This window comes from Primulina tabacum, chromosome 5 (genome assembly GCF_025594145.1).
Source record: "Primulina tabacum isolate GXHZ01 chromosome 5, ASM2559414v2, whole genome shotgun sequence".
In the NCBI taxonomy this organism is placed as follows: Eukaryota; Viridiplantae; Streptophyta; class Magnoliopsida; order Lamiales; family Gesneriaceae; genus Primulina; species Primulina tabacum.
Window position 1 is genome coordinate 8,134,770 of NC_134554.1, and position 16,685 is coordinate 8,151,454.

The window sequence follows — 16,685 nt, forward strand, 5'->3', positions numbered from 1 at the left end:
CTCTTGGTTTTAGCTAATATCGTTCCTTTATTTATTTTTTTGGACGAATAACAATAATAATTAAAAAGTTATATTACACGCCTTTCTTGTTTTCCATGATGTCAAACATAAAGACTGGTATTCCTTCAAAAAAAAAAACATAAGACTGGTATATGTTTCTACCATTATTTTTATTGTTTCGTATCTTTAAAATTATATGAATATTGTCTATTTTATACGTAAACCCTCGTAGACTAATGTGAGATTTTGATTGAATTCTCGACACGTAATTATTTTATTTTAAAATTGATTTCATTCATGTATAGTCGTATACCATCAAACTGGGGAAAACAACTATGCCTAACTTCTACTATAAATTGGCTAATAAAAATTCGACCGATCTAAACTCTTAACATGAATGTGATCCTTATGCCACATGAGCCTCGGCACAAAATATTAAAAATAGTAGTGTTAGAAGATACAAACGACATTAGTAACATAATCTTTTTTCGGAGGGATGCAAATAATTACATGGGAGATATTTGTTATAATTGAGTCTCAAACTCGATATTTTGCCCTTAACCAGAGGTCTTAATACCTGATAAGCTATAAATCATCTACGGATGCAAGTAAATTTTGGACAAGCTACAGTGAAGAAAAACTAAAGGACCTATATTGCATCAAGAAACCGAGACAAGCCTTTCAATCCCATTTCTCATCATTCTTTTGAACTCATCAAAATTAACCATTCCATCTCCATCCAAATCCACCTTCCTAATCATCTCTTTGCAATCCTCCAAATTCTTTCCTTGCGAAAGCCCCAAAGAACTTAAGACCAAACCCAATTCTTCAACTGTTATCAACCCATCTTTGTTCCCATCAAACACATCAAAAGCCTCCTGCAAGCTCTCATCTTTCAAGCAACCGTCCTTCCGGCCCGAGATCGACTCAAAAAGCTTGCAGAACTCGTCGAATTCTATCAAACCATCTCCATTTGAATCAAAGTTCTCCACCATATCATCAACATCTTTCTCTTCTGCTGAGATCCCAATGTTCTTGAGTGATTCTCTAAACTCTTGCTTGGTTATGTACCCATCTTTGTTCTTATCAAATGTACCAAAAACACTTCTGATCTCACTTTTGGTAACAACACCATCCTTGATCACCAGTTCCTTCTCTTGATCCATGCCTTGGCTTGTTTTCTTGACTTTCTCTATTTGGGAAACATCAGTTTTTTCATGGGGACCAAGAATATATCTGAACCATATAATGTTAGCAATTTTTTTGGTTGTAGGGATTGTAGAAAATGTATAAATAAGCCCAAATATGAAGAGAATAGAGGGTAACAATATAACAATCATTTTGTTGTGGCTTGATTTTGCTAAGGAGTGAAAAAATGACCTGAAACCACAGATAGGAAACAAGGGCTTATTGGTTAAGAGGATAGATAGAATTCAGAGAACCAAACTTAAAAATACTTTTGGTATTTTATATTTATAGTGTGTTACTTTAAGTATCGAGGAAGCAAACGCGTACGTTGATGTGCTTTTCTTGACCCACAAACCGCGTCAAACCGACATCAACTGCCTAAGAAATTACTCCATTTCTTTAAGTATGACATATAATATCACACGAGGCACGAATATATATATTATATATATATATACAGTTTTGATATATTGCACATCTACCGTGCACATCTTTGTGAGCACCGATGATATGTCATTCACCCATTGGATGCGCAATTTTTCTATACTTCATCACATCCAATGAGTGAATGACACATCATCGGTGCTCACAAAGGTGTGCACGGTAGGTGTGCAGGATATCAAAACTGATATATATACACAGTTTTGATATCATGCACATCTACCGTGCACACCTTTTTGAGCACCGATGATGTGTCATTCACCTATTGGATGCGCAATTTTTCTATATTTCATCACATCCAATGGGTGAATGACACATCATCGGTGCTCACAAAGGTGTGCACGGTAGGTGTGCAGGATATCAAAACTGATATATATACACAGTTTTGATATCATGCACATCTACCGTGCACACCTTTGTGAGCACCGATGATGTGTCATTCACCCATTGGATGCGCAATTTTTCTATATTTCATCACATCCAATGTGTGAATGACACATCATCGGTGCTCACAAAGGTGTGCACGGTAGGTGTGCAGGATATCAAAACTGATATATATACACAGTTTTGATATCATGCACATCTACCGTGCACACCTTTGTGAGCACCGATAATGTGTCATTCACCCATTGGATGCGATGAAATATGCACGTTTGTGAGCACCGATGATGTGTCATTCACCCATTGGATGCGATGACACATCATCGGTGCTCACAAAGGTGTGCACGGTAGGTGTACAGGATATCAAAACTGATATATATACACAGTTTTGATATCATGCACATCTACCGTGCACACCTTTGTGAGCACCGATGATGTGTCACTCACCCATTGGATGCGCAATTTTTCTATATTTCATCACATCCAATGGGGGAATGACACATCATCGGTGCTCACAAAAGTGTGCACGGTAGGTGTGCAGGATATCAAAACTGTATATATATATATATATATATGTATGTATTTGTGTGTGGAAAAAGTCTAGTTGACCGTATATAAGTCAATAAATATATATAATTCATGGAATTATGTGCGGAGCATAAAAAATAGAATAAATGAATGAACGAATGAATAAATCCAAATTACTTTCAACCAAAAGTAGTTGAAATTATTTTAGAACCACTCGGTCCCTGTAAAGATAAGTTTTTAGATTACCTTGGAAATCGGCAAGAAACTAAGTTACAATGATTGCTTGAGTTTTTTTATTAGAGATTTGTCTGAACAAAATTATTTTAAAATATCAAATATCATCTCATTTTTTTATTAATAAGGAAATAATATTTTAAAAATATTTTCAAGAAAGTTATAATACTTTTTTCCAAATTTTCATCCAATCTTATTAGAGGAAATGGATCAAATTAAAAAGCCCCCACCAAATCATGAACTTCTGAGTTGTAATGGAATAATATATTGTAATGGAATAATATATTTTCATATCAAAAAAGAAAAGAATAAGTCTTTACAAATTTGAAAGTGTATTCGACATGGAATTACAAAAAGAATGTCTGTTTAAACATGCGTTACTAAAGTAATAAATATCTTATAGTGAAGAGTGAAATTATTATATCAAATTTGACAAGTTGAAATATTTTATTCTAACTAACTACTGAGGCACATGTGTTGCGTGTAACATAATATCAAATATTTGAAAAGATTGTTTAATCAATTTATAGGATGATATTGGACATTTGTAATTTGATATTAATATTATAATTAGTGTGTTTGTACACATCGTTGTGTATGACAAAAAATCTATTTTCTATTAAACTTAATTTCAATAAAAAAATGTAATAATATTATGGTAGAAAAAATAAAGGTTTTTTGGTGTTGAAGAGGAGGGTAAAAAAAAAAATTGGTGTCCTCCTCAAGCGGTTTTTCTAACCCTCTCACATATTATAATATAAAATAGATATAATAGATATACGCGCGCGCGCCTACACACACATATATAGGATTAAGCATTTGATTAATGAATTTTATTTATAGACGCCACGAGTTTTTCTAATTTAATCTTTTATATAGAATATGTTTCTAAAATTGTGAAGACAACCGAAATGAACCAATCAAGAGCAAGAAAATAAATATAGCAAAGGGGAAGCATTAATCAACCAATCTTAAACGTATTTTATTTGTTATGACATAATCGTAAATTGAATCTTATCTTATTATTATGATTATTACAACAACAACATGGGAAAGGATTGGCAAATTAAATCTTATTTGTTGACATTTTGTTTCGCAATCGACAAAACTCAAAAGATTCCTTTGGCTCATTTATATCAACCATAGATACCAAAACTCAGGAGGAGGTCATACCACTTACACATCACTTGTATATTTTCAAGTTCGAGATCAATTTTTTTTTGTTGGCTTGACGTTCTAGTCAATGCCCTAGATAAACTATCTGAACTTGATCCGGGGCTCGACTTAAAGTTTAAATTTCAGCTGAATTTGATTGATTTGAATATAATAATCAATATTGTTAAAGTTGTGTTTTAATTTATAGAAGTGCACTTTGGAATGACACTTTTTTCTTGTGTATAAATAGGGTAGTTTTCTGTTGATTTTACACACACATTTAATCATAGATACTTGAAGCATTTTCTCCATTGGAGAGCAATACGTGTGTCCTTGTTTTTTCCTCTTTCATAAATTCAACATGGTATCAGAGCCTAGGTTTTTTTTTTTTTTTGATTTGATTATGTTGCTTGATCATAATTGTTAGAAGGATCTGCAATTTTTTTTCTCTTCGTTGTCGCTGAGGAATCTACTTTGATAGCGATGGCTTCAGCTGTGAATGATGTTCTGGATCCGCTTTATGTCAATCCATCCGACACACCAGGGCTCAATCTGATCAATGAGCAACTAATCGGTACTGAAAACTATGGGATCTGGAGTCGCGCCATGTTAATTGCTTTGCGAGCTAAGAATAAGCTTGCATTCATCGATGGAAGCTGTAAAAGGCCAGCCTCTGAACCGGAAAAAATATCGCAATGGGAGAGATGTAATGCCATTGTTTTATCCTGGATTATGAATGCTGTGTCGAAGGAGATTTTTTATGGAATTGTGTATTCAACTGATGCCGCTGTAGTCTGGAATGATCTGCGTGAACGATTCAACAAAGTGAACGGTTCCAGGATCTTCGCACTTCATCGTGAAATCAGTTGTCTTGTTCAAGGTAATAACTCGATCTCCGTATACTATTCAAAGCTTAGACAGCTGTGGGATGAATATGGATCTCTAGTCACATTACCTACGTGCTCTTGTGAATCTTCGAGGCAATATATTGAATTTGATCAACAACATGAGCTCCTTCAGTTTCTCATGGGACTCAATGAAAGCTTTGTGCATATTCGAAGCAACATTTTAATGATGACTCCTCTCCCTACTGTAAATAATGCATTTGTCATTATTTCACAAGAAGAATCACATCGAAGTCTATTAAGCGTTGTTCCACAACAACTCGACTCTGCTGCGTTTTTTCTGCTCAAAATAAGAAGAAATTTGATGTTCGTTGTGAGCATTGTAACTTACTTGGTCATCGCAAAGAGAATTGCTTCCGGTTGGTAGGGTATCCTCCTGGACACAAACTGTATAAAGGACAGTGGAAAGGGGGTAATCAAAGGTACAATAGGGAAGGCGACATCAGAGATAAGCCGATGGGAAGAGCTAATGTTTCTGTTTTAAACCCTGGAGAGGTTGAACAATCTATGCACTCCAAGAACACTGGGTCCTTTTTCACCCCTGGAGAGGTTGAATAATCCATGCACTCCAAGAACACTGGGTCCTTTTTCACCCCTGAACAGTATGCTGCCATTGTCAAGCTCCTTGCGAAGCAACCACCAGACACTGAAACTCACTCCTCTGATTCCTTCTGCAAACATGGCAGGTATTGCTCCACCTTCTTCTAATATTGACACCAGATGGATACTTGATACAGGCGCAAATGATCACATGGTTGGGCGTCATGGTTTCCTTGGAAACTTTAAGTCTTATGCCACTGCCACGGGTTCAATCCAATTGCCAAATGGTAGTACTACCAAAATTACCAATTTAGGATCCATGTATCTTAACAAAGCCATTACTCTTTCCAATGTCCTCTTTGTTCCAGATTTTCGTCACAATCTTCTATCCATTTCCAAATTCACTAAGGAACATCACTGTTTTGTCACCTTCTTCCCTTGTTTTTGTGTCTTTCAGGACCTCTCAAGTGGGAGGATAATGGGGATTGGTAAGGAGAGCCATGGCCTATACTACCTAGACAATTCCAGTTTGCAGTCCAGCAATGTTTCCACTCCTTCTACATTGCCAGCCTCTCAATTTCAATTGTATAGATCGTCACTTTCCGCTGTAAACCATTCACCATGTACTTCCATGTCACCCGAAACTTTATGGCATCAACGCCTTGGACATATTTCTTTATCCCGAATGAAAATGTTATCTTTTCTGCCTGCTGAATTTGAGTTGTCTCACTGCTCTGTTTGTCCTTTATCTAAGCAAACACGTATGAGTTTTCCACAACGCAGGTCCTCTAGTTCCACTATGGCATTTCAGTTGATACATATGGATGTCTGGGGTCCCTTTAATACGCCCACGCATCATGGGGAGCGTTTTTTTATTACTATTGTTGATGATTTCACGCGTTCCACTTGGGTATACCTCATGCATTCTAAATTAGATGTCCTTATCTTAATCAAGCGATTCTTGATTTTCATTAAGACAATTTTCGGCTGATGTTAAAACCATTAGGACTGATAACGCTATGGAGTTTTGCCAGCAGGAATGTTCTGCCATTTTCCATTCCCTCGGCATTCTCCACCAACGTTCATGTCCATATAACCCTCAACAAAATGGCTTAGTGGAACGCAAACACCGACATATCCTCAACATTGCTCGTTCCTTGATGTTCCAAGCTTCTTTTCCAACTCCATACTGGGGATTTTGTGTGCTTGCTTCGGTTTACATTATTAATCGAACACCAACACCCTTTTTATCAAATAAGACACCCTTTGAAGCATTGTTTGGTTCTTCACCTTCTTATTCACATCTACGGGTTTTGGGTTGCTTGTGTTACGTTTCCACTTTACCCAAAGGAGATAAATTTGCCCCTCGTGCCGGTGCTTGTGTCTTTCTTGGCTATTCCAGTAACCAAAAAGGATACAAGGTTCAAGATCTAACCACCAAAAGTTTTTTTGTTTCCAGGGACATCGTATTTCATGAAGATATATTTCCCTTCTCACGTGTTCCAGATATCCAACCTATCTTTCCCATCTTAGATGTGCCCATTCCTATCCCTGAACCCTTACCACCGCCTCCCCACCCACAAGCACCTTCTCCTGATCCTGTTCCCTGTCCTACTCGCCACTCCACTCGCATTTCCAGACCACCCATTTGGTCTCATGACTACATTTGCTCTAACTCTCATTCATCTTTCTCCTGTACACATTCTCTTTCCAACTATGTTCAATATACTGGTTTATCCCCTGATTATCGTGCTTTTCTATCATCTTTCTCTGCAATAAAAGAACCTTCCACCTACCATGAGGCAATTCTTGATCCCCGTTGGCAACATGCTATGGACCTCGAGTTACAGGCTTTGGCCAGTAATCATACATGGGAGATTGTTGATCTTCCTCAAGGGAAAATTCCTATTGCAAATAAGTGGGTCTATAAGATTAAATACCATCCCGATGGCAGTGTGGATCGATTTAAAGCACGTCTTGTTGCTAAAGGGTATACTCAACTCTTTGGTGTGGATTTTCATGATACTTTTTCCCCTGTGGCTAAGATTGCCACAGTTCGATGCCTTCTAAGTGTTGCTGCCATGTCTGATTGGTCCTTATACCAGATGGACGTCACAAATGCGTTTCTCCAGGGTGATCTTGATGAAGAAATTTACATGGTCTTACCTCAAGGCTTTCGAAGTCAGGGGGAGCTTCACGAGGGACTTCGAAATCCGAACGAGATACAACGCACTAAGGTATGTAAGTTGATGAAATCCCTCTATGGCCTTAAACAAGCTTCGAGACAATGGAATCTGAAATTCACATCCATCATGAAAGGTGCCGGTTTCTGCCAATCAAAGCATGACCACTCATTGTTTGTTAAGAAAGAGCGAGAGTTCATTACCATATTATTGGTGTATGTAGATGATATAGTGATCACGGGCAATCACGAGGAATCAATCGAAACACTCAAGAAGCACCTAAACCTGCATATCAAACTTAAAGATCTGGGAACACTGAGATACTTTCTCGGCATAGAGGTTGCTAGATCAAAGGAAGGGATATGTTTGAACCAAAGAAAATATGCTCTTGAACTTATATCAGATGCGGGCTTATCTGGTGCAAGGATTTGTGATAGTCCTATGGAACAAAATGGTAGGTTTACGTCAAAAGATTTTGATGAAAGTGCAGGGCAAGATACTAGTGCCGATCCTCTGTTACCCGACGCTAGTGCATACCGAAGATTAGTTGGCCGACTTATATATCTCACAGTGACAAGGCCTGATATTTGCTTTGCGGTACAGACACTAAGTCAATTTATGAATACAGACACTAAGGCCTGATAGTTGGGGAGTGTTAAAGTTGTGTTTTAATTTATAGAAATGCACTTTGGAATGACACTTTTTTCTTGTGTATAAATAGGATAGTTTTCTGTTGATTCTACACACACATTTAATCATAGATACTTGAAGCATTTTCTCCATTGGAGAGCAATACGTGTGTCCTTGTTTTTTCCTCTTTCATAAATTCAACAAATATAAGACCGAACATTTGTCGTTTTATCAAAAACTATAAATGTGGTAATTGTGTTACTCAAATTTTATAAACTATATAGTAACCCAAACGACATAGTACGACCGTTCTATCCAGTATGGACAATTATAGCACCTCAACAATCTCTCTGTCAATAATCACATTCCTTGCAATCAATAAAAATCAGACTCTTGACCTTAACTCTGATATCAATTGTAAGACCGCTCGCTTGCCGCTTTACCAAAAGTTATAGCTAATAGTAATTGTGCAACTCAAATCTTTTAAACCGCAAAGTATCCCGAGGTCCATGATTCGACGTTCTACCCAGCAGAAACAATAATTATACCTCAACAATAAAGATTTATTATAGAATTGAGATATTTAATTAATAATGTGACATTGATTCTGACATTAATTGTAGGATCAATTGCAAGAAAAAAAATTATCAAAAATATTACAATACAACTCAACTATTTTAAAACGTGTAGTAATGAAAACATCAAGAGGGTAACTATTTCTCTTTAAAGTTATGCAAAAAATTAAGAAAATACTTAAATTCAGCCCTGAGTTCGCGAGCTTGTATAATTCTTAATATCTATATAGTCTATGAATAATACATTAACTTTTTAGAGTAGTTACCTCAGTCATTTGAATGGGTGGACAAAACTACCAATTATTTCTTTTAATCATAATCAATAACTTAAATGTGTAAAAATAATATATTAATTAGATTACAAATTAATGCACATGAATTACGAGAGACTTGTGGTATACACTTATACATAGAAAATTAGTCCACAAATGGCTAGAACGAAAAGAATAAGAATTATACCTTATTTATTATGATGGGCCAAATAACTAACATAACCGGCCCAACTCATATCAATCAGGTTTAGACTATGGCCCAACATAAGTATGACCTAGTTGCAAAACAGGCCTGTTCTCTTATTTATTGTTTTCAGAAACAAAAATAATTTATATTTGCAAACATGTATGTCGAAAGTGTTTTGGATATAAATTTTCAATTTCGTAAAATATCCATAGTTATAAAAATAGATAACTTGGTGTGTGTGCGTGCGTGTGTGTGCGTGTGTGTGCGTGTGTGTGTCTATATATATATATATATATATAAATTTAATTTTTAAAAAAGAAGAGGCAGCTGATCCATATTGGAATCCGAAGAAAAGTTGCAGTATACTGATGAGACGCCCCACGTGTGAATTATGTGAATTGTACTTTGTGTCGATAAAAGTGACAGGACTTACTTCACAGCTACCCAAATTATTAAATATCTATACCTACGTAAATTGTTCACTTAAATAAATAACATTTAAATGGGAATTTCTCAACAAAACTCACATAAGTAAGATTCTAATCTATGACTCAAATCTTGGGTCTTTTGGATCGTCGAGCAATCACCCTTGTCAATATCACTCTTATTCAAGATAATTATTAGAGTTGTTAACCTGTAGTTCAAATATAATGTCTTATTCTATGAAATTTCGGGGTGATTATGATACGGTTTTGGCTTTTTTTTAAAAATATATATGTTTTTTGCAATCATTAGGAATCGAACTCGTGAAATTGGGTCTTATATAAATTGTAAGACCGAGATTTATCAAAATTTGTTGTACGTTGGTGGTAACGATGCAATTCAAATTTTTTAAACAGTATGATAGTTTAAGTAACACGTTTCGATTGCTATAACAAGTAGAGACAGTTATTGAACTTAATTTTTTATAATAATAATAAGTAACACAAAATGAATCAACTCATAAATAAAAAATATATGATACAATTTAATTTTATAAAATAAACAACATAATTTTTTTCCAGAAAAAAACATAAATGAATTTAATAAACTAACATTTGATTATTTATATAATAAAAAAACATTGAATGCCTAAAATATATTACTTAGGTTTTATCAACAAAAATAAAAACAAAAACTATCTTACTTAGGAGGAGTCTTGGTGAGACAATTACACGGATTATTTCAATGAAAAAATATATTTTTGGTTCTTTATATTTATCTCTTCGAGATTTTTATTCTCTAAGTTGTCAAATTTCAAATTTTTTATGTATCTTTCATTTTTTTTTCAGTTTATTTTTAATTATCGGAAGATGTGGCACTGTACTCGTCAGTGTCACATTAGTATCATATTAATATTACATCAGTGTCATGTTGAAAAGATAACTAAAATTGCAACAACAAAAAACAGATAACGGGCTACAATTAAATTTTTACAATATATTGAAATTTAAAGGATCAAAATCACAAAATTATAAAATGCATGACCCAAAAATCAGCGCCATAATTAGTTGAACTTAAATTTTGCTAGCAGTTTTGACTTTAGGTTAAATATAAAATGATTAATAGACTATTGTATTATTATTAGGAAAAAAAAAAAGAAAGAAAAATTCGTCTAATCAATTAGGAAGTGCGTCGATGCTGCTTTTCTTTCAAATAATCACCAAACTAGCTATTCTACCCTAGAGATGAATCAATAATTGAAATGGAACGTCCAAAACAATCAATAAAGAAAGGAGTAAAGCATAAAACAATTGAGAAAAACAAGGACGACGACCGATCGAGTTCTATCAGTCAAGAATCAACTCAGACATTTTATTTGTATATAGTAATTAAAATTGAATAGACAAATGTTTAAGTGAGCATTCATGAATTCTTCACCTCTCAGAAAATAAATCTAAAAAATATTTCCAAAAAAAAAACAATAATTAAGGTTATAAGATGAACAACCACCATTTTTGTAGCTCCTATTTTACTTTCTACCTTATTTTAGACTTTCTATGTAAAGATTTTGGATAACATGATCAAACCCAATTATATATTATTTAATATACAAGTATAGAGTACAATAAAAATCATTACTCAATATAGCTAGCCGGCCAGCGATTTCAGTTTATATATATATAAAAAAAGAAATTGAAATGGTCCAAATGGAACCATGGGATCTTGCAAACAAATGAATTTACAGTTGTTTTAGTAAAGATAATGTATATTAATAATGTGTATGATGCAGAAAAAAACCCATAAAAATTGGGGGACCATAATCACTCCCATACCTTTTTACCCCAAAATAATTAAATTGGTGGGAGATCATGCTCACATGGTGGCATGTGAAGGGATGATGGGATACTTTTTATCATTTTTCTCTTTTTATGTCCATCTTTTGTCCATTGGGTCACATTTTATTTAACTTTGTTGATTCTATCGAAAGAAAAATCGTCTAGGCGATAGGTTTAATAACACACATTTATATGTTATATTTGCATGAATGAAAATCATACCCCAATTACCTTAATTCAACTTTGGTGTGTTCGGCCAAAAAACTACAAGCCTATTGAATTTTTTCAAGTGCTTGAAGCCATTACTTTTATTTTTTTTGTTTGCATAAAAAATCGAGGTTCAATTTTATTATGGATCAAAATGAATATAATTTTTATCAACGAACTTTTCAAATTTTGGCTTTTGATCAACTAAATTTTCAAATTTTGGTTTTGTTACATTAATTGCTCAATTTTGACTATTTTAGTCAAATTGATAACATAACATCAGAAAAAGTCGGCAATTTTCTGTGTCACGTGAATATTTTCCCCTACTACTTCAGCACTCCAGCGAAATATGACTGAAATTCGAAGAAATTCAAAGTTGGTATACCAAAACAAAAATTTGAAAATATGACTGAAAGTCGAACAAATTCAAAGTTGGTATACCAAAACAAAAATTTGAAAACATAGTAGACCAAAATCCAAAATAAATAAAATTACATCGTTTTCCTATTTTATTAATTTTAATAATATAAATTAAGTTGTCAACGTATACTTAGCTATACGATCCTAAAATTTAAAATTAATTTACATATTAATTCTCGTTATGCTTCCAGAGTTTCGGCTTGTTTCAAGGAACGTCTGGTGCCGATCCACAAGTCCAGGGATTCACACTTCCAAACAAATTTCAGTTTATGGAAGATCCAATTTCAATTCACGGTACTTTCAAACAAAAAACTAGGTGCATGCTCACCGCCATAAAATCAAGAAAATAACATATAACATGGGCCATTTTGGTGGAGTAAATCCTTGTTTGTCCCCCCCATCCCCTCCCCTACGAAGATGCTCACACACATATATACACAACAAGCTATATATATATGTATGTATATATGTATATGTATGTGTGTGTGTGTGTGTGTGTGTGTGTGTATAGAGTGGTCCGCATAAAAGACTTTGTATGGGCATGCAAATTTATTTTCTTCACTCCTTTTTACTCTCGTAATTTCCCCATTCTCAGTTACTCCTCCCTCCCATTCCACATTTATTATTATTATTGTGATTGTTATATTTATTTTACCTACAAACAGTCCCGGCTCAAGAAATAAAGGTGGCAAGAGAAAATTTACGTAAATATATATAAATTTTGCTTACCGCAGTGAATAATTTATGAATTTATTAAATTCCCAAGTCCTTTCTATGCTTTTCCACAGCTTTCTTGAACTTTGTTTGGTGCATGAATCCTGGTGACCAGAAAGACATGGAATTTAAGTTCAAGAAAGATGTGGGAAGACATGGTAGATCCGGGCTTTTTATTTTTACCGTGGTTAAAAAATCAACCTTCATCACCAAATGCAGACAGCTCCTGGCTTTCATTTTCATGGTAAATATTTCTTCATGCTCGTAACTGTTATTATAATTTTCTGTGTTTCAATTCCCAGTAATTTTAGGTCACAAGTGTGAAAAAATTGATTAATTATTTAAAATTTTCAATTGCTGAAAATGGATCGATCTGATATTTAGTCTATCTGCGTTCTTTTACTGATATATATTTGAGAATTTTCGAGTTCAGGTTAAAATTACTGACCGTACGTAGCTCTGGCATGTTTGTTTTTCCTCTACTTGTACTCTGCACTTTCTTTGGTTCAGCTCTTTTTCGGTTCCATTGAAGCAATTGTTACCTTTGTTAGGAGATGAATCCAAAAATATTAAAAGATTTGAGTTACAAAGTCACATCATGATCATCAGGTTCTATAGTTTTAAAAATATAGAAACAGTAAGGATAAAATGGTGAAAACGAGTTTTTTCTTAACAAAAATAAGATGCATAAATTCGAGAAAAAAAATACAATTTCGGGTTTCTAACTTTTAACTTTTTAAAATTTAAATATTTTTTAAAAACATAATTAAACTTCCAACCAACCCCATGCCATTTTAAAGTGGAAACTCTATCAAACTAATTATTTTTTTGTTTACTATTTTGTGTGATTATAAATAAGGGGTAAACATCGAGGGACATTTGTTGACAAGATACCTGCCCTTTCCTTTCTTTTTCATCAATAATTGATAGTTCATTCATCTTGTTGCCTTTTGTTTTTGCTTCTGTGTACTCTCATACATTTCCAAGATAAAAGCTTAAATTTTGTCACTTCTCACCCAAATCATCGCGCTTTAATTCCTTTTTCTGCTTTCAAATTCACCAACTTTTCCACCACCATTAATTTTTTTTTATAATATTTATATACATGGCGCTAGATTTTCGAGATTATTGAAAATTTGAACCGTCACAAAACGTCAAGGTCAAGCATGAAATATTACAAGATTAAATCTATTTCGTTGAAGTGTAAAAATAAAGATATATTTGGCTTGTAGTATAATTTTGATTATCTCGAGTCATATTATAGATAACATAATATATACATATAATAGATTTAAGCTTCAATACATAAAATTTACAAGGGAAACGAATGAACCCAGGATCTTTTTAGCAGTAAAATTTCAGCTTGTTTAAAAAAAGTTTAAAAATTATTATTAATTTTCTTGAAAATATAAATTATTGTGATTTAATAATTTTGATACTAAAATAAAAAACCGGAGATCGACTTGTTTTATGCTTAGTTCCAATCATGATATTAATTACTTTTTTAATTTTTTTTTAAACCAAATCGTTGTGTTTTACTAGTGTTTCACGCTTAATCTCCAATTAATCTTATTTTCTACAACATATTAGAAAATAAATATATAAAAAATTTAACAGAGAAGTACACACAATGATACACTTCTGAAACATTCATGGGATTTGGTGGGTGTTTATTACAGTTGTTAATGCTTTATTATTTGTGTCCTCAACTGCACAACCACATCGCAGCTACTCAATTATGAGTCTATTTATGTATAAATTTTGTCGGGTATAATTATGTTCAGTCCAGGAATTAATTTATCAAAATTTGAGGAAAATACCATATAGTAAATTTAATCGAGTGCTGAAGATTAATTACCTTGAAAATTTACTAGTTTATGTAGTTTAATGAAGTACTTAAGATTGGGGGCCTAAATGTATTTCACCTCACCTACTCATTGATATGGTTCTCTTGGATTCATGAAAATACGTATTTTTAATGGATACATGCATGCCATTCAATTCAGTATATGTAGTCGTGAACACGACTTTTAATTGAGTGATTCCATCTTTAACATATAGGTCCATTTTTATTACTAACTCTAATTTAGCACAAGCCGAGTGCCAAAAGTGGCATTGGGTTGCGAATGTGACGAAGAACTGGAGATTACTTTTGAATTGACGGATTTGAAGTTAGATATTTCCAATCTATAATAATATATCAGTTGATTTATTTGAACAAATCCACTTAACACATTTCTAATCTCAAAATATAGTTATTTTTTAGTCATTAATTTAAATCATACCTTCAAATAATTACTCAAATCCAAATCATTCGATACAAACGGAACCTAATTGTGATATTAGTTCGATTAAGAAAATTTTGTTTTAGGTAAATAATAGTGATTAAAGACATTAATTTCACGTACAAATTAGATGCACACTCTCAAATACAATTTGGTTAAAATCGAATTTTCATTTAAACTATATTCAGTTGAAAAGTCACGGGTTCTTATTTCTGGCAGTTGTCCCTTTTAAATTTTTGAAATTTTGTACAATCTAGCATATATTTCTGTATAAAAATAAAATAAAACTATATTTTGTTTTCTCTATATTTGAAATATCTTTTAGATTTTTAGTTTTCCCCGTACAAACCAAATCCTATCTACCGAAACTTTCCTTTTCTTGTGGAATTTCAGGCGAACGACTTGTTTCCTTCATTAATTGAGTTTCACAAGTCCTTAAAATTCCGATTTTACCTTGAATCTCATGAACGAATTAATTTTTTTAAAAAAAATTATAATTTTCTTAGTTTCGTTAAAAAAAATGATATTTGTATAACCCTGATGGAAGATGATCATGCTGAAATTTTTTTTTTAAAAAAAAAATTCATGATCACTTTATTCATATTAGTTAAGTAAAATACGTCAAGAAATTAATACTGAATTTGATTGAACTAAATACAAGATGAAAATTAATTATTTTACAACTTAAACACCTCCTTCAACATCACATCCAGCTGGTTCAATGATATCACTCGAAGATATACGGCAAAATGATTAATTTAGTTCCTAAATTTATTCCTACGCCATATTTTGATATCAACCTAGAATTTTATGGGTCGGTTATATATCTACCCTATAATTTTTATTTTTTAAACCGGTAGATATAATATTATATGTTGATTTAAAATATTTTTATCAGGAAAAGTATGTTTTGTAACCTGGCTCGATTAAACATTTCTACTTTATTTGGTCACTTGCATATGAAGAAAAAAATTGATACCTCAAAAACATGACGTATTGGATAAATTTAATTCTCTGCTTATCTCGAAAGCGCCTTTCAAGGTTTTTGCAAAATATAAATATTATTGTTATTTGAACTGATCAGATAAAGATTTAACATTTTGCATCCTCAATCTAATGAAATAGTTCCTTCCCATCGTGTTGGATTTGTAGAGTCACTTGTCGGAAAAATTCTAAAATTGGTCTTATAAGTTGGTTTATATGAAATTTTTGTCCACTAATTGGTAAAAAAATTGTTTTAGTATAGTAAACTGATTTTTTTCTTGCACGATTTCAATTTTCAGCCACACATGTTAGCATCATTTGACATCATGTCAATAAGTATAATATCATGACAACAATTTCCAGAGTTTTGTAGGTATTTTGCCGAAAATCGGACTAAATGTGCAAAAAATCCAATTGACTACGTATAATAAGATCAAAATGAATAAATTAGAGGATCAAAACTCGATCCAAGCTAACTTACATGAAAGTTTTTGAAATTTTCATGTCACTCCTATTTATCTATCAAATTCGATCTAATCTAGAAATTAACAAATGTTTTCTATAAAATCATATATATATCGAATGATATTTATTAGCA

The 16,685-nt window shown here is 33.0% G+C and overlaps 1 protein-coding gene across 1 annotated transcript; it reads right to left on the bottom strand.

Moving 5' to 3' along the window:
* Positions 1-433: 433 nt before the first annotated feature.
* LOC142546154 (calmodulin-like protein 3) lies at positions 434-1,462 on the bottom strand. Its single transcript, XM_075653695.1, has one exon. It carries the CDS (start codon positions 1,338-1,340, stop codon positions 660-662), a length of 681 nt encoding a protein of 226 aa, XP_075509810.1. The 5' UTR covers positions 1,341-1,462; the 3' UTR covers positions 434-659.
* Positions 1,463-16,685: the final 15,223 nt, after the last annotated feature.

Coding starts and splice junctions, on each gene's coding strand:
- LOC142546154 (XM_075653695.1), bottom strand. CDS start 1,340: ATGATTGTTATATTGTTACCCTCTATTCTCTTCATATTTGGGCTTATT.